The 19474-nt window shown below is 38.1% G+C and overlaps 2 protein-coding genes across 2 annotated transcripts; one reads left to right on the top strand and one right to left on the bottom strand.

Moving 5' to 3' along the window:
* Nucleotides 1-5996: 5996 nt before the first annotated feature.
* Nucleotides 5997-8735, bottom strand: LOC101895511 (uncharacterized). Its single transcript, XM_005191393.4, has 3 exons — nucleotides 8594-8735; nucleotides 7473-7940; nucleotides 5997-7413 (listed from the first exon to the last, which is right to left on the bottom strand). The coding sequence occupies exons 1-3, from the start codon at nucleotides 8595-8597 to the stop codon at nucleotides 6131-6133; spliced, it is 1755 nt and encodes a 584-aa protein (XP_005191450.1). The 5' UTR covers nucleotides 8598-8735; the 3' UTR covers nucleotides 5997-6130.
* A 1952-nt stretch (nucleotides 8736-10687) lies between these two features.
* Nucleotides 10688-18056, top strand: LOC101895689 (uncharacterized). Its single transcript, XM_005191394.4, has 3 exons — nucleotides 10688-10843; nucleotides 16982-17203; nucleotides 17277-18056. Exons 1-3 carry the CDS (start codon nucleotides 10840-10842, stop codon nucleotides 17906-17908), a joined length of 858 nt encoding a protein of 285 aa, XP_005191451.1. The 5' UTR covers nucleotides 10688-10839; the 3' UTR covers nucleotides 17909-18056.
* Nucleotides 18057-19474: the final 1418 nt, after the last annotated feature.

Raw genomic sequence — 19474 nt, 5'->3', positions numbered from 1 at the left:
GTATCAGTCGGTTTAGCCGATAGATGCATACCATCAGCCAGTGTTCGATTAGTTAAATATATTTTGACTTGTGTTATGATTATTCAAATTGTTGTCCCTCTATGGAGTAGGTTCCGAAGCAATGGGCTAACATTGTCCATTTCGTATCGGACCTAAATATATATCATTTAAATATTGTGACGTGCCAGATTTGGACTATATTGGTTACATTCTTCAATTATGTGAGATATGTAATAATTTTTAAAAAAAAAGTTAAAATGTGGGTGAGGTACCAGATATAGTCGATCGAAGTATTTGAAGTATACATCGGCTAATACAGATAAAAATATTGGTATCGACCAAATTACGAGAAAACCGAACATTTATATTCCATTCTATGCGAAATCATATTCATATTCCTCTCAGGTTTCTGATTGAGAGAAATATTTGGATATAGCAAGTGATAAGTTATAAAATTGTGATCCTTTGTGGGTGAGGTACCAGAATGAGTTCGCATATATACATAATCTTCACAACAGAACTTGTGCTACCAAAAATGTTTGTATGTGGGTGAAATTTTAAGAGAGTTGGATGCTAATTTCGCTTTTTTGAGTGTTTTATTTTTTATCTTGAACCCTATATGGGGGGTGAGGTGTACCAGAAGAAATAGTTCAATCAGTACCATATTTGCAACAAATCTTGTGTAGATGGAAATATTGAGATCTACTAAGTCTGAATGAAATCGAATGTTAATTTAAAGTTTTATGAACTTCGTGAATATACCAGAAAGAGTGGACCGATATATCACATCTTCAAAACAGGTCTTGTGTTAGTAGAAACAATGGGATGTGTGAAATATGAAGAGAACCGGATGCCTATTACGGATTTTATAATCGTTTTGGTTATTTAAAACTTTGACGCTTTGTGGGGAAGGTACCAGAAGTAATGGTCCTATATCTTTATAAAATATCTTGCGTTGATAGAAATATTGAGATGTGCCAAGCAATGAATGGAAACGGAGGTTAATTTCGGGTTTTTTAAGCTACATGGGAATTCAAAATGTTGACCCGTTGTGGGGAATGTACCAAAAGAAGTGGACCGATATATCCCATCTTCACACCAGGTCTTGTGTTAATAGAAGCATTGGGATGTGCAGAGTTTGAAAGGAATCGGATACTCATTTAGAGTCTTGTGAGCTTCATGGTTATTAAAAATTATGACCCGTTGTGGAGGAGGTACTAGAAGGTTTGGTCCGTCATATCCCATATTCACACCACATTTTGTAATGGTAAAAATATTGGTATGTGTGAAATTTGAAAAGAATCATATGGTAATTCCACATTTTATAAGCGTTTTATGTTATCAAAATTTTGGCCTTCTGTGCGGGAGGTACCAAAATGAGAAATCCGATATATTCCATCTTCACACCAGACTTTGAGTTAATAAAAGTAATATGATGTGTGTAATTTGAAGACAATCGAACACTTACATCACATTATAAAAGAGTTATAATTATTCAAAATTTTAACCCTTCGTGGGAGAGGAACTTGATGAAGTGGACCGATATTGTCCATTTTCGCATCTGACCTAGCACTGATGCAAATATTAGGATTTTGAAAGTTGGAGAAAAATCAAATTAGCCTTTCTCTTTCTGGGCATATTTTTATACATTTTTCTATACAGGATGAGATGAAAAAACTGCTACCAACTTCAGACTGCTGTCATTTCCAAGCCTCTCGTCCGACAGCTGTTAAAATTATGCCAGTGACAGCTCATTATATTGTTTACAACCGTACAAAAGCATTTTGGTGAGAATTTTCCCGGAAAAAAGTTATTCGTTATGGAACTCAAGCGGGATAGTGTGATTTCTTCATACCTGGCTGGAAAACCACAAATGGCTATCGTTAGAGCGCTCCAGCATTTAAATGTGAATAAATCTTTTGTGTCTCGTACCATCGCTCGTTACCGTGATGCTACCAGCGTAGGCCGACGTCAAGGAAGTGGACGGAAGAAAATCAGCAGAAATGGTTCGAAAAGTAAAGAAGCGACTTGATCGAAACCCGCGTCACAGTGGCCGAAAAATGACTCGTGAACTGAACATATCGCAATATTCCATTCGGCAATGAGCTCAGGGTGGTAAAGCCATTGAAATTCTAAAAAGTGTAAGAACTTACACCTCAACAGAATGAAAATAGACTCAAAAGAGCAAAAGAGTTGCTTCGCTTGGCCGAAAGTGGTGAACTGCCGAATTTGGTTTTCTCCGATGAAAAAACATTCGTTGTCCAGCAGTTTGTAAACAAACAAAATTATCGCATTTACTTGCCAAAGAGGTCAGCTGAAAATGTGCACCTTCGGTTGGCTACCAGAACTCAAGCGCCGGCCATGGTGATGGTGTGGGCCGCCATAACAGCCGATGGTCGCTCTCCGCTCGTATTAATCGACCGTGGCATCAGAATAAATGCCGAATATTATTGCGAAAATATTCTGGAGGGTGTATTGAAGCCTTGCGCACTCAAACATTTTGGCCGCAGACCCTGGAAATTCCAACAAGACTCAGCACAATCGCACTCAGCACGCGCCACCCAAGAATGGTTACACGTTGGACTATTGTGTCTGGAGTATTTTGGAAAGCAATGTTGGCACAAAAAAGGAATGGGCCAAAATACCACAGAGCAACATTCGGGCAGCGTGTGACGGTTTCATTGGCCGTTTGAAGGCCATAATTCGTACCTCAAGGTGACAAATTCGAACAAATTTTTGGCTTTCATTCAATAAAATTTAAAAAAAGAAATGTAAAATTATGGCATTTGACTTTGTTGCAGTTTTTATTTTTTTTTATCTCACCCGTATATGTCCAGATATTGCCAACTGCGTATTCATTTTATAAATTATTGTAAGGAACCATAAAGCCATATAATCAGATTGTAAAATTGTATCACTTAGAATATAATTTATATCACGCCTTCGTGGAATGCTTCAATATCTTGGTTTTCATTTTTTTTTTGAAATGTACAGTTTGTTGTAAATAAACGAAATCTTTACCTACCGTGTTTTTGGACAAATCTTATCTCTCCATTATATTCCAATCAAATCTATTGCGGATCACTGAACACGTTTAGCATAGAAGTCCAAAAATGTGAGGGGCTGAGACAGAGAGAGAGAGAGAGAGAGAGAGAGAGAGAGAGCGAGAAAGTGTCAATGGTAGAGTAAGACTCATGCAGACCACACACGTTACAACCATTGCTACAATTTGGAGAGTAGTCAAGTTATGTGCTTCGGTCACTAACGATACAACGTTGTGTATAACCCCTTTGTAAAGGGTGATTTTTTAAGAGCATTAAATTGACAATTCAGATTTCTTTACCCATTGAGTCAGAAATATGAACTAATGCACTCAAATGGTGCCGAAAACGTTAAAAAATTCTGGAGTTCGGAGGGCGCCAGACCTGTGGGTACAACTCTGACTGCACGGAGCTCGAGAACAAAGCTTCAGTTCATTAATCCAATTTCTTTTTCAAACCTACTGAGGATTTTGCTCGGTTTTTATACCCTCAGCCATATGGCTACAGGGGGAATAGATCACTTGATACAGACAAAACGCGTCTCATCGCGTCTAAGCTTCTTCGGTCAAATACTTTTCAAGACATTTGGAGTCGATGTAGGGTGCAGTCCGTCCGTCTGTCTGTCTGGCTGGTGCCCATGATAACTCTCGAAGGGAGTATCCGATTCGATCCAAACTTGTCACATCGTAACAGTATTGTTAAACTTAGATCGAGTTTAGTGATTGGGTTGGGCAGTATCAGTGCTATGTCAGGTGCGAAAACGGACAAGAACGGACAAGTCCTTTTGGTTAAAAGGGTTAAAATTTTAAATAGCTAAAACGCGCATAAAATGCGGAATTATTATTCGATTCTTTTCAAACTCTGCATATCTCAATATTTTTACCATCACAAAATTTGGCGCTATGATGGGATTTACCCACCCATTCCTTGTGGTACCACCCCCACAAAGGGTCCAAATTTTTCAATAAATATAACTCCCATAAAATGCGAAATAAACATCGCATTCCTTTCAAACTCGGCACATCCCAATGTTTCTATTAGCAAAAGACCTGGTGTGAAGATAGAATATATCGGTCCACAAATAAAAAATTAAAAGAAAATAAAGATGGAATATATCGGACCATCCCTTGTGGTACCTCCCCCACAAAGGGTCATAAAATGCGAAATGTTTATCCAATTCTTTTCAAATTTCACAGATCCCAATACGTTTACCATTACAAGATGTGGTGTGAAGATGGAGTATATCGGACCACCCCTTCCAGTACCTCCCCCACAACGGGTCTAAATTTTGAATAGTCATGAAGCTTATAAAACGCGAAATGAGCATCCGATTCCTTTCAAACTCGGCTCATCCCAATATTTTTACCATCACACGATGTGGTGCGAAGATGGAATATATCGGACCACCCCTTCTTGTACCTCCCCCACAACGGGTCTACATTTTGAATAATCATGAAGCTTATAAAACGCGAAATAAGCATCCGATTCCTTTCAAACTCGGCACATCCCAATATTTCTACCATCACAAGATGTGATGTGGAGATGGAATATTTCGGACCTGACGTTCTGGTACCTCCCCCACAATGGGTTAATCTTTTGAATAACCATAACGCTCATAAAATGCGAAATAAGCATCCGATTCCTTTCAAGCTCGGGGCATCCCAATGTTTCTGTTAACACAAAACCTGTTGTAAAGATGAAATATATTGGACCACTCCTTCTAGTACCTCCCCCACAAAGGGTCAAGCATTTAAAAAAACCATAACGATCATTATATGCGAAATGATATTTCGATTCCTTTAAAACACGGCTCATCCCAATATTTTTACCATCACACGATGTGGTGTGAAGATGGAGTATATCGGACAACCCCTTCCAGTACCTCCCCCACAACGGATCAAAATTTTAAATAATCATAAAGCTTATAAAACTCGAAATGATCTTCCGATTCTTTTTAAATTTCACACATCCCAATATTTTTACCTTCACACGATATGGTGTGAAGATGGAATATATCGGACCACCTCTTCTAGTACCTACCCCACAACGGGTCTAAATTTTGAATAACCATGAAGCTCATAAAACGCGAAATAAGCATCCGATTCCTTTCAAACTCAGGGCATCCCAATTTTTCTGCTAACACAAGACCTGGTATGAAGATGGAATATGTCGGACCACTCCTTCTAGTACCTCCCCTTACTAAGAGTCAAAATGTTAAATAACCATAACGCTCATAAAATGCGAAATGAGCATCCGATTCTTTTTAAATTTCACACATCCCAATATTTTTATCGGCACACCCCTTCTAGTACCTCCCCCACAACGGATCAAAATTTTGAATGAACATAACTCTCATAAAACGTGAGATAAGCCTCCGGCTATCGTTAAATACGGAAGATCTAGTCTGAAGATGATTGATATTGGTCCACCCCTCTTGCTACTTCCCCCACACAAAAAGTCAAAATTTGCCATACTTATGTTTTTCATAACTTGCGAAACAAGAGTCTGCGATTCGTTTCAAACTTGGAATATCTTAATATTTCTTTCAAATCAAAATCTGGTCTGAATTGTATAATCGGGAATTTAAATTAACAATTATTCGCAGAAATTTGAAAATAAATGTTCGACTTTCTTTAAATGTTGACATTTTTGGACCTTTCCTGCGGAGCCTCTCCCATAATGGGTCAGCAGTTTGAATATTAATAACTCAATTCAAAATATATTTAAATAAACTGGGCATTGACTGAGGGTATACATCTGTCGGCAAAACATAGAATTTAAGTAGTTTCCTTGTCGCAGAATATGTGTTCTATCACCTCTGTGACTCGGCATAGCGATTGACTTGATCAAAAAGAAACTTCAGTTCTGTCAATGCTATTTAGAAGCTCTTAATTATAATGTTCAGCAACAACAATTATACTCACCCGTATTATTTCCAAAAATCCACATGCGGAATATCTGCTATCGGATAATTATGGTTTTTATTATTTAATTGATTTGAATAAACATATTTACATACGATTATATATTTACATAACAGTCGCTCTAATTTTTATACACCAAAGTAAGACAACAAACGCTCCTCCTCCTCAATAGCCCATGTATTGGCCACCGCGATAATAGTCCTCACGATGTACCAGAATTTCATAGCCTCCATCGATGCGGATCTCCCTTCCGCCATAGGGTATATAGAGACAGCCATGGGAACGATGAATTTTACCACACGTCAAGGAGCCATGATAGTGGGCACGACCAATGTATAAAATTTCACCACTGCTGGTGCGCCCACCCTCAACGGCACCGGGGGCATAACCATCAATGGCCGGAACCCAAATGTAATGTTGACCCACCAGAATTTCGAAATTTGTTTTGTGAATCTCTTGACCCTGATACGAAATGTAGGCCGAAGAGCGTCCTGGTATCGCTTTACCGGGTATAAAGTCGCCATTGTGGAAGGCACGGCAAACATAAATGGTGGACATATCAGAATCTTGGCCAGCATGTACAGCATCGCCAGGAGTGTATGCCGGTGATGCTGGCATCCATTTGTCAAAACGGTTGGAGGGCTGGTAAGTTGTTGCCGTAACCACAATTGTAGCTGGCGGTGGTGGTGGAGGGTAGGTCGACGAATTGTATGTGGAGGCTGGAATTATTTGGGATGGAGGATATGCCCCTGCAACGGGGGGTACATATGTGGTGGCTTCAGTGAAGCCTGGTTTTGGAGGCAAATAACTTGGCATGGGTGTAGGCATTGGCATGGGCATGGGAGTTGCCACGGGTGTGTAGGGTGGTGGTGGACCCATTGGTGTGGGTACTGGCATTGGCATGGGTGCTTTCAATTCTGGATAGGGACACACCTTTTCTGGTGTCATTGGTGGTGGGGGAGGTGGTGACGGTAAGGGATCGGTGGATGCCAGTTCCACCTTCCAGCCAGCCGACTGTTTCTCATCAACCAAAATTTCATAGGTTTCCAGACGACGCTCCACTCCCCTGAAGGGTATAAACAAAGCCTTGTGGACTTTGGAAATACGGCCCACAGTTAAACTACCCTCGTAATGGCCTCTGCCAATGTAGACAGGCTGTTCCAACGACGTGGTGCCACACACCACAGCATTGTCGGGGATCATGTGGTTATAGCAGTGGCGCCACACCAAGTTGCGGCCGCACAAGATTTCAAAATGATCCTTGGGCACCTCCTCACCCCTCCACGAACCAAAGGCCAATTTCTTGGCGGGAACCACTTTCAACACCAACATATCGCCATGGTGGAAAGCTCTGCCCACATACATCATGTCACCATCGAAATCATTGCCACCCACCACAGCATTGGGTGGCAGGCTGGAATAGGCCGAAGAGTGGACCCATTTGTAATCTGACAAAAGAAGTTAACATGATTAGAACAATGAATATTCTGCACAATCCAAAACTTACCATCCAAGTCAATTAAAGGTGCCGCTTCGGGTGCTCCGCCGCCGTATACCAACACCTCATATTTCTCCAATTTAATTTCCCCTCCCTGGTAGGGAATATACAAACAGCCATGAGAGGGCAGAACTTTACCCACCGTCAAGCTGTTGGCATAGTGGCCACGACCCACATACACGGCTTCTCCGTTGCTAGTTTTACCCGTGCTGATGGCGTTCGGCGGTATATTGGGCCCGAAGCAGGGCTGCCACGAATAACCATCGCCCAGCAACAATTCATAGTGGGCTTTGGGATGTTCGCCACCAGCCCATGCCACAAAGGCCGAACGTTTGCTGGGTATAACTTTGGTGGGCAGGCAATCGCCCTCGTGAAATGAACGTCCCACATAAATGGGACTGCCATCGCTGTCGTAGCCACCGACCACAGCCTTGGGTGGCAGCGGTGCATAGGGGGATGAATGCAACCAGTTTTGGGCTGAAATGGGAAAGTGTCAAAGTAAAGTTTGGGAAATTATTTTGACGTGAAGTGAGAGGGCTGGAAATATGGGAAAGATAAAAAAAAGAAGAGAGAGAGAGAGGAAGAGATCTGCTTGTGACACGTCTACGACGATGTCCCAGCTAATTATTTAAAAAAACCTTTAAAAATTTAAATAAAATTCTTCAACGGTAGAACCGGATAAATCTTTCTCTTTGGATATCCCTTCAATGCCCCACCTTTATAGGATCTGCTTCATAGCAATTGTACCTGAGTCCTTCCAAAAAACAAATCTTCTATAAAAACTTCGAAATAAGCTTTTGGGGTCTTCTATGCATCTGCATGAATATTCACTAAGCTTTCCGCGGAACGTCTATAAAAGAATTTTCGAGAAACCCTAAAAGCCTTCTTCGAGAAATTCCGCTCTTCAAGGCCATATATTGAAAATGAGAGTAACATAATCGAATCATTGTTCTGCTCCTTGGAGTCCGCTATTATCCTGCTTCAATTTCGGCTAGAATTTTCCGTGACTAAGATGATTCATCGAAATTATGCGAAAAAGTGTTTAGCACGAAAAACCGTTATATTTTCTGTTAAACAAAATCTAAAAAAAAATCCCCTTCTCAAAAATCGTAAATAAATTCTCGACTTACCCATTCTTCTGATTTATTTTTCAAATTAAAAAAAATAATTCCCCAAAAATTTCTAGTTTTCCGTTCGTTATTTGTTTTTCTTAACTAACAAAAAATTACACTACCAGTTTTCGGTTAACTGATTCATATGTATCGGCAAACCAACACCTATCAATTTGAAATGGCTTTATTTTGAAAATGTCAACTTCCAGTGGAATGGTTTAGCGAGATAAGATTGTTTTCCTTCCTTTGGGTATGTTGGAGGAGGGGAGGGGAGGGTGTATGACGAATGGGTAGCATGACTCACATGTTGTAGAAGAGATTGGGTATAAGAGTTATCGTTGTTGGTAGTCTACAGGTGAGTGGCGTGAATCCCCTTCGGAAGGAATGAAATCGAAGTTATTTTGTTTTATTGATTTCTAAGTATCTGCTCGAAATTGTGGATAGATATTGTGCCCGTCAAAATGATAAGATTAAATTGAGTTGTTTTAAATAAGAAAACAGGGTGGTAAAGTGAAATTGAGAAAAATTTTCTATGAAGGATAATTGCTTGACAATGGGAGCCTAAGATTTTCTGTTTCATATGGAAAATACACTGTGCAATTTCCGGATGAAAATTCCTCAGAATCCGGTGATTTTAGTGATATAGTGTCTTTGGCAATATTGCAGATAAAAACACGAGAATTATTTTGGTCTAAAATCTTAACCCTCAAGCGAGTCAATAAAGGGGTCTGCTTGATCTTTTTTGGAATACATCGTTAAAAAACTCCCTTTAAACGGAATCGCAAGTATTCGGGCAAAATACTGTGCAAATTTATTGGTCATATAATTTTACTATAGGTCCTAGATGATGTCATAAGTCTATGTCTTACCTTAACGCCAGAAATTCATATACAGGGTGAGATGAAAATACTGCAACCAACTTTAGACTGCTGTCATTTCTAAGCCACTAGTCCGAATTGGGTCAAAATTCGCCGGAATTGGGTCAAAATACCGCAGATTAACATTCGGGCAGCGTGTGACGGTTTCATTGGCCGTTTGAAAGCCAGAGGTCGTGCCAAAGGTGACCAATTCGAACAAATCTAAATTTATTGTCACCCTCTGTTTTGGTTACTTTGCGATGTTTGGACGGTACTACCAATTCAAATAAAGATTTCATTTATTTTTCTGCATTTCAGGTGTTCGGTTTTTAAAAGCTCTCCTATAGCTCTCAAAAAATCACCCTTTATTTATAACATTTAAACTTGCCACTCAACAATATTTCCATTTCTGCTGTTCTGCGGCTGTGTGTTGTAATTTTATTTAGCTTCAATTGCAAGTCTCTTGCATTTCTCGGTGTAATGATATAAAAGAGAGCATACTTTTAGGCGTTTTGTAAAGAATCGTCGGCAATGACGCGTTAAAGATTTTTTTCTGTGAAAAATTTAAATAAAAAGTGAGTTGTAATGGAAAATACAAAAGAATAATTAATATCTGCTGAGCCCTGTAAGGCTCTGCCAGATTTTTTGTGTGTAAAAGCAATAAAAAACTATAAGGTAAAAAAATTTCTCATTTGAATATATTTTTATGTCATATACAAGGTGAGATGAAATTTCAGACTGCTGTCATTTGTAAGCCACTCATCCGACATCTGTTAAAATTATTCCAGTGACAGTTCATTATATTATTTACAAGCGAACAAAAGCATTTTGGTGAGAATTTTCCAGAAAAAAAGTTATTCGTGATGGAATTCAAGCGTGATTTTCTTATATTTGGCTTGTAACCCGCAATTGGCTATCGTTAGAGTACTTGAGCATTTAAATATGAATAAATGTTTTGAGTCTCCTAACATCGCTCGTTACCGTGATACTGGTAGCGGAGCCCGACGTATATAATATATAATTTATATATTATATATACGTATATATAATTTATTTTCAAAATTTTCAATAATTTACTTTTATCCGGAAGTCAATGACTTCAGAAATTTTACTCATTTTTCTTTTTCTCATGTAAGTCTATTTCGAAAGCCCAATCTACAAATACCATAGCCATGTAGATCCCCTGCTGATATTTCCGATATCACCCACCCTGTATTGCGTCAACCGTTGCCCTGCTGTAATTTTGTTTTATCAGGTGTTGGCACACTCTTATCAGCGACTAAAGGAGCTGATAAAGTGCATGTTTAAATAATTTCCAGCAGTTTTAGTAATACGCTCATAGTTAGTACGGTTAGTATAACGCTTGACACCGCTTGACAAAGAAAAAAAAATAAACGACACAAAAATATGGGTGAGTAGAGTTGTTGAAAAGAAAAAAAAATAATAATAATTATAAAGTTTGGTCAAAGGAAACTCGGAGTGTGGCTAAAAGGAAAAAAAGTGATATTTTGAAATAACTTTAAAAAAAATGATTTTTTTCATATAAAGAAAATGTATATTTTTTAGTATATTTTAGAGTTTTGGGAAGTACTAAATTATCAATTTATCAATGTTATGCCGGTTTTTCAAAAAAAAAAAAAAAAAAAAAAAAAAAAATACTTGGCTTTTATAAATTTTGAAAGTTTCAGTGAATTTGTCCTTCGCATATTAATTAAACTTAGTTAATATATTTTTTTTTATTTTTGGAAAGACCATAATTTTTACTAATTTTCCTCATTCTTCCTTGAGGTTTGCAGTTTTCTTCCTTGCAAGCATATTTTTTACTCTTCAAAATAATTCAGTGTTTCGTTCACTTTTGGTAGTCATACCTTTATTCTTTCTGGAAACAACATTCATTCCCTCCCCAAACCTCTGATAAGCCTTTAGCTGATAAGGTTTTTTTAGCCATGCACCAAATAGTCATTTTTATACGTGGCGTTAAAAAAACGGTTATTTTTATTGCCCTCATTATATCAGATAGACCTTGCAGAAAATATTGAATATTGAATTTACTCATAATTAGTACCAAAAACAAAAAAAAAAAACATGTAAAACAGAAGCTAAGTTCGGTAGGGCCGAACTTTTAATACCCTCCACCATTTGGAAATTAAAAAAAAAAAATAAAAAAACTGAAAATTACCACTTAATTGAAAACCGTTATATGGGGACCATACGAAGACGTGGACCTGCTTACGAAAATCTTTTTAATAGGCTGTAGTATCCATTACGAACTTCAAATACGAAATTTGAAATCATTCCGGCCAATTATGTCGCCAAAACCATGAAAATACCGAAAATCGGGAGGAAGCGTTATATGGGGGCTATACGAAGACGTGGACCTGCATTTTTTGCCATAGGTTGTAGTATTCATTAAAATCTTCCAAAACGAAGTTTGAAACTATTCCGGTGAATAATGTTGCTGAAATCATCAAAATACCGAATATCGGGAGGTACCGCTATATGGGGACTATACGATGACGTGGGCCTGCATAGTTGCATTTTTTGCCATAGGTTGCAGTACCCATTAAAATCTTCCAAAACGAAGTTTGAAACTATTCCGGTAAATAATTTCGTTAAAATCATGAAAATACCGAATATCGGGAGGTACCGCTATACGAAAACGTGGACCGACATGGCACATTTAGGAACTCAACCTGCCTACTGGTAAACTATGCATGTATTCAAAATTTTAGCTCTCTATCTCAATTCGTTCCAAAAATAGCGTGATGGCAACGGACAGATAGACAGACAGACGGACATTGCTAGATCGTCTTAGAATTTTACGCTGATCCAGAATATATATACTTTGTATAGACCCTACTGAATATTTCTAGGAGTTACAAACGAAAGTTACAAGCTAATATACCCTCCATAGAAAGGTGGAGGGTATAAAAACAATTAACACAACAATATGCATGTCGTGTGGTTCCCTCTCCATGCCATATCAGTCAATATCGAATGGCAATTGAATTGAAAATTGTTATTGTCTAAAAAGTATATCCACGTATATTAGGTGGTGCCGAAAACCACAAAAATTAAAGAAAAAATTAAATTACACTGTGCAACACAAAAAAAAAATTACGATCGACCCCATGTTCAACAACTTTCAATCTTCTTCAAAAAAAAAAAAAAGAAAAAAAAAAAAAAAACAGGAAAAATCCAGCAGATTTTGAAAGTAGAGGTAAAAAAGTAATAGGATGTATTTAATAGGATGTATTTTTTTAAGGGCACGGCATTTCTACAAAAAAAAAAAAAAACAAATAATTCAAAATACCTAAATTTCCGAAAATTAAATAGAAAATATGACGAAAATGTAAAAAATACTTAAGATCAGAGTACATACAGGGTGAGAGATAAAAAAACTGCAACAAAGTAAAACGCCATAATTTTTACATTTTTTTAATTCTATTGAAGTGAAGCAAAAAATGTCGGAAATAGCATCAAATTTTAGAATAAGTTTAGATTTGTTCGAATTGGTCACCTTTGGGCACGAATTATGGCCTTCAAATGGAAAATGGAACCCTCACACGCTTCCTGAATGTTACTCTGTGGTTTTTTTGGTCCATTCCCTGCGAAGCGCTTGCTTAAGGTGATCGAGACTTTCGTATTTTTTAGTGCCAACCTTGCATTCCAAAATACTCCAGACACAATAGTCCAACGGATTGGTATCCGGAGATTTTGGTGGCCATTGTGCGCTGGAAATGAAGCGAGGAACCTCATTTTGTAACCATTCTTGGGTGGCATGATGGCGTGCTGAGTGCTGTTGGAATGTCCAAGGTCTGCGGTCAAAATGTTTGCGTGCCCAAGGCTTTAATACACCCTCCAGAATATTTTCGAGATAATATTTAGCATTTATTCTTATGCCTCGGTTGATTAATATGAGCGGAGAGCGGCCATCGGCTGTTATGGCGGCCCACGCCATCACTATGGCCGGCGCTTGAGTTCTGGTGGCCAACCGAAGGTGCACATTTTAAGCTGACCTCTGTGGCAAGTAAACACCATAATTTTGTTTGTTTACAAACTGCTGGACAATGAATGTTTTCTAATCGGAGAAAACTAAATTCGGAAGTTCACCGTTTTCGGCCACCGCTGCGGTTTAAGTTCTTGCACTTTTTCCAATTTCAACGGGGTAGCTCATTTTTCAATATTTACCGAATGGACTATTGTGATATGTTCAGCTCATGAGCCATTTTTCGGCAATTGCGACGCGGTTTTCGATCAAGTCGCTTCTTTACTTTTCGAATCATTTCTGCTGATGTTGCTGTTTTCTTCCGTTCACTTCCTTGACGTCGGGCTACGCTCCCAGCTATCACGGTAACGAGCGATGGTTCGGAAACACAAGATGTATTCACATTTAAATGCTGGAGCGCTCTAACGATAGCCACTTGTGGTTTTCCAGCCAAATATAAGGAAATCACACTATCACGCTTGAATTCCATGACGAATAACTTTTTTCTGGAAAATTCTCACAAAAATGCTCCTGTAATCTTGTAAACAATATAATGAGCTGTCACTGGAATAATTCTAGCAGCTGTCGGACGAGTGGTTTGGAAATGACAGCAGTCTGAAGTTGGTTGCAGTTTATTCATCTCACCCTGTAGAGGGTGAAATACCCTCGAACTGAAGCAGGAGAACAACTCCTGGGAGTAAACAAAACAAAACGATCAAAATTCTCGAATGTGGGCCAGCATGTATTGCTCGTTTTGGAGTGGGAGCAAAATTCGTTCGAAAACGAGGTTAAAAGGATTTTTAGATATCGGACCATTTCTTCTGGTACCTCCACCACATAGGGTTCAAGATTTTGAAAAACAAAACACGCTCAAAGAAAGCGAAATAAGCATCCACCTCTTCTCAAACTTCCCACCAAAAAAAAAAAAAAAAAAGAGTGAAGTCTAAACTCCATAAAAATTTCCCACTCTCTGTGAGTGAATACTAAACTCCATGTAAATCCCGCTCGCGAGCTTGTTTCACTTGTGAAAAACGAGTAAATCTGTGCTCTGGATTTAAAAGTCAACCGATTTGAATATAAATTGAGTTTTCTCCTTGTCTGATGATATAAAACGTATTGATCTGACGTTTAAAACTTAACAACAGTACTAGGCTTCTTTTTTTCAGGAATACTCCTTGTAAAAATGTCCTTTAAAACGGAAAACTTTTCGTAACTAAAATGAGCATTTTTGCCAGCCATAACTATTTAAAAATCTGCCAAATAAACACCCAATATAGGCTGAAAAAATTCCGAAAATTAGCTTCTATTGTCATGGGCATCTTTTCCAACTTACTGGTAAGGCATATTATAGTTGATTTTCATTACCTTGTAAGGCGAGGATTGACTAATGCTTCCCTTAACTGTATCCCAGCCATATTTACAAGACAAAATTATGAAAAAAATGCATTTTATTTTGGCGTGAACAGTTTCTTTGGTTGTGATATATGCTCTGTTCCAGAACCTTCAGGAATCCAGTAATTTTGCATTTTTTTCGATATCATAAAAGGGAAAATCGGCTATCGTAGTAAAAAGTGTGACATTCTTGCAGTTCTGGATTAGACCAATAATAAAAAAATTGCTCGTATAAAGTCGAAAATTTTTACCAACCTCATTTTTTGCGTTCCACCCCAATACACCATCAGACAACAGGTATTATTACAATACTACCATAACAATAAATAAATAAATAAAACGAAACACCTTTTTTTCTTCGGGGAAATATTGCAAAATAGCACAAGTGATCATTTTCACCTGAGCTATTCTTCCGCGGGCACTACATTTTCCAGTTGTGTAAATAATTTAAGGCCAAATGTGAAAACATAAGCCAGCCATCATCGAAATAAAAATAATACCCAAGTAATACCGCTGATCCCCATTCCAGTTCGAATTGTCAAAAAAAAAGAAAAATCGTTTCAGTCATTTTCGCTTTCGACTGCAATGCCACCTAATCAGGAGTGATTAACTGAACGAATGCAGTGTTGAATTTTTGCCACGCCATCGAACCCAATCAATAATCTTTAAATGCTTTAGACCCTGATAACTTGTTTATTTAAGTACCCGTAACTTTGTTTGACTTTTGATAGTCCGCCCCATAAATGAAGGCAAACAACAATGGATGTCATAAAAAAAAATTACCTCCTCTCCTCCACACATTGCTGTCGAATGATGGCAACAAAAGTTTCAAGGAGCTTTTTCCAAGAATTTCTAAACATTTTAAGGTGACTTGTTTTATTGTTTTTGTAATCTAAAGCTCTCTTGGCACTCGGCGTTCGTTATCACTCAACCACTTCTCTTCCACCCCCAATTTTTTTTTTTTTTTTGATAAATTTTTAAACTTTTGCCGCAAAATAAACAAAAACATTCATCCATTAATGCAATAGTTTTTGTGTTTGTTTGCGTGTCAAACTTTTGTGACATTTCGTTTATTTATGACACCGAAAAGCTGTAGCGGCTGAATACATTCCTTGCAAACCTAAACTCGTTTTATCTTTAATTGCAAATGAGTTAATGATTTCCAATATTTTTGCAATTTCAAAATTCCGGTTCGTTGTCAGGGGTCTCTGATTGAAATAAAAAAAACAAATACAAATCTGTTGTAGATAAAACAAGTAAATCAGTCGGTTTTGCCAACAGGTGTATATCCCTCAGCCTTGAGTTATGATTATTCAAACTGTTGATCCTTTATGGGGAGGTTCCGAAGCAGTTGGTCAATATCCTATTCGTATCTGACCTAAGACTGGCACGCTGTAGCCGGATTTGGACTACTTCCTATACTTTATATGAGATATATGCAATTTTTTAGAAAATGTGGAAATATGCGTGAGGTACCGGATATAGTGGACCGAAGTATTCCACTTCATCTAATACAGCGAAAAAATATAGGTATGTGAAAATTAAAAGGCAATCGAACTTCTAAATCCAATTTAATACGAAATCATACATTCCGATTAGTTCAACATTCATATCAGATTTCTAGCTAAGGGAAATACTTAGATACAGCATGTTGTATAGAATCTCCTACATGTTTTGTAATTATGACAGATATAAGTATTGGAAATTGTGAGCCTTTGTGATTGAGGTACCAGAACGGGTTGGATGTGTAAAATTTGAAGAGAGTTGGATGCTTATTTCGCTTCTTTCCTGTAGTTCTACCACAATGGGTTCAAAATTTTGAAACACAAAACGCTTATATGTTTTTCAAAATTTTGAACTCAATGTGGGAGAAGAATCAGAAAGAGAACTTACACCCCAACAGAAAGAAAATAGACTCAAAAGAGCTAAAGACTTGCTTCGCTTGAATTTCCGAAATATTGATCTTTGTTAGAAGAGAAGGCGGGGGTGCAGGATTTAACTTAAATTTGTAAAAACACCTACAAAAGCTGGAGCTTTTTAAGTTCCATCTGAAAAAAAAAATATTAACACAAGACCTCCTTTCCGAGTTTCCCCAACCGAGCGCACACATACACACACTTTTATTGTTACAAAAACATCTCTTCAATTGAAAACACTTACACGTTACAGATCACACCTGGGTATCGACAAACGTCTATGAGGATTTGCCTCCATTTGCCATCCATGCCGGCAATGATTCGGATGGTGATGACATCTATGTTGGACGTGCCTACCACAATGGCGATATGTTGCCATGCAAAGTGATTCCCAACAAGAAGCAAGCCTATGTCGCCTGGGGCGGTGAGGAGCACAACAAACATGACATTGAGATCCTGACAGGTCATCATTATGGTGAGTTCAAAAAAAAAAGATAAATGTCAAAAGACATATTAATTACCATTCAATTTTCTTTGCACCATTGCAGTCTGGATCCCCGCCAGCTTTGGTTCGGTACCACCACATGCCTTGCGTGTTGGCAGCACTAGTGATGGTGAGCCCTTGTATGTGGGACGTGGCCATCATGCCGGCAGTTTGACTCCCGGTAAAGTCCATCCCTCCCACGGCTGTTTGTACATTCCCTATGGTGGCGCCGAGGTCAAATTGGAACACTACGAAGTGTTGGTACAACCTGAGACGTGGATTTCCTCCTCGGGCTATTCCGTTGTGCCTGGTACCGTACATGGTGGTACCGATTGCGATGGCCAGGACATCTATATTGGACGTGCCTACCACAACGGTGATCTGTTGCCCGCCAAAGTCATTCCCGGCAAGAGCTGTGCCTATGTCGCCTATGGCGGTGGCGAACATGTGAAGCAAGACTATGAATTGTTGGTCGGCTACGGCTATGGTTGGGTACCCGACTCCAATGGCAGTGTTCCACCCGGTGCCGTGGTCTGTGGCCGCACTTCCGACGGTGAGCCTTTGTACATTGGACGCGGTCATTGGAGCGGCAGTTTGACACCTGGCAAAATTCATCCTTCCCATGGCTGTTTGTACATTCCGTTCGGTGGTCAAGAGGTGCGCCTCGACAACTACGAAGTTTTGGTCAGATCTTAAGACAAGTTATCAGTACGTGCTTGGTGTTTCATTTTTTTCTTTTCATTGTTAAATGCATTCATTTTTTTATAATAATTGTTATTTTTATCTATTGCTGATTATTTATGTTCTAGTAAGAAAAAAATAAAATAAAAATTAATTGTTTTAATTGTTGGCTTTTGGAGAATTATGTTTTTGTAGTTGTTATTTTAAGGTTTAAGATTGTTAGATTTTTTGTCAATTGCAAAAAAAAAATCCATTTCAAAAAAAAGGCCTCTAAAATTCCTGTGGCAGATAATCCATCTATACCAAAGTGTATAGGATCCGCAAAATAGTCGTCGTGTTAAAACCAATTTGTCAATATCTCCTCTTCAATTTTGGTGAACAAATATTCGCTCAATGTGACCCGATAACGTAACGCCCATTTCTTGCTATTTTTCAAAATTGGCCCCGTTATGCCTCTGGACCAAAATCCGTACCAAACAGTGACTCGTATTGGGTGCTGATTTTCACTTCAGGCAATGTTACATACTTCCAATTTTCAAAGATGCGATCATTCGATTCTGGTATCTCTACAAAGGTTAAACAGTTACAAATTGAAGTCTTCGATTGTGTTCAAAATTGATATATCATCAAAATATGACAAAAAATAAAAAAAAAATATTTAATTTTTATTGGCATATTTTTACGCGATTTTCTTAGATTTTATCCTTTTCTGGCAAGAGACCATTTCTAATTTGTGAGAATTGTCAATATCCGTCCAGCCGTTCTTGAGTTATATATAGTAGCATCCCCCTCAAGGAGTATAGTAGCATCCCCCTCCTATATCAAGGAGACTGTACAGATTTTGCTATATATGCGATATCTTGGATATGAGCATCAATGTAACGGTCAGAAGTGACATTTTCGTGCATTTGTGATTTCGCGAGGGTAAAAAATATTCGTGGTTTGGTGGAAATTTTCATATTTTTTACTTAAAAGTTGTAGTCTATTTTACCCGCTAAATATTGTCCGATTACCGAACAAAATGGTAGGCTTCTGACCGGCCCCATGCTGAATTCCGCGTCGATTGGTAGGGGTAGGGGTCTGCGGTAATTTGGCCCATTCCCGGCGAAGCGCTACGGATGAATAGTTACCTGATTATTAATATACCTATCTACGAAATAATTAAATAGGCGCATAGCCATTTCGGAAAATATGTCAAAGAATATGCCTATAATATCTTTCCCAAAGAGATTTACATTTTGATTTCCCTAATATCCTTAATTTTCGAAATGAGTTGTACCTAATAATTAGTCCTAATTACTACTTTACCTTCACTATTAAGACAATTTAGTTTTATTTTTTTTTTTTCTCCAATTATCTAATTCTCCCAATCATGACTAAATTTTCCATAAATTCTAATGTTTTTTTTTCTTGTATTTCTGCCTGACCATTTACGAACATCTCTAGAACATTCAATTGTCGGTTCGTTCTATTTTCCCAGTTTGCTTTCAGCAATTTCGCTTTGTTTTCTGTTTCGTTATGAATTTTACTTCGCCTCAACTGACTTTCTCCTTCACCATTTTTGTATTTCTTTGCTTTTGC

This window comes from Musca domestica, unplaced genomic scaffold (genome assembly GCF_030504385.1).
Source record: "Musca domestica strain aabys unplaced genomic scaffold, Musca_domestica.polishedcontigs.V.1.1 8, whole genome shotgun sequence".
Classification (NCBI taxonomy): domain Eukaryota; kingdom Metazoa; phylum Arthropoda; class Insecta; order Diptera; family Muscidae; genus Musca; species Musca domestica.
Note: the sequence above shows the minus strand (reverse complement) of the source record. Positions and strands in the feature narration are given on the sequence as shown.

Excerpts from the sequence above, each read along its gene's own strand:
- LOC101895511 (XM_005191393.4), bottom strand. Across the intron at positions 7,414-7,472 it reads ACCTTTAATTGACTTGGATG|ATTACAAATGGGTCCACTCT; the intron begins GTAAGTTTTGGA and ends TTCTTTTGTCAG.
- LOC101895689 (XM_005191394.4), top strand. Across the intron at positions 17,204-17,276 it reads CCTGACAGGTCATCATTATG|TCTGGATCCCCGCCAGCTTT; the intron begins GTGAGTTCAAAA and ends GCACCATTGCAG.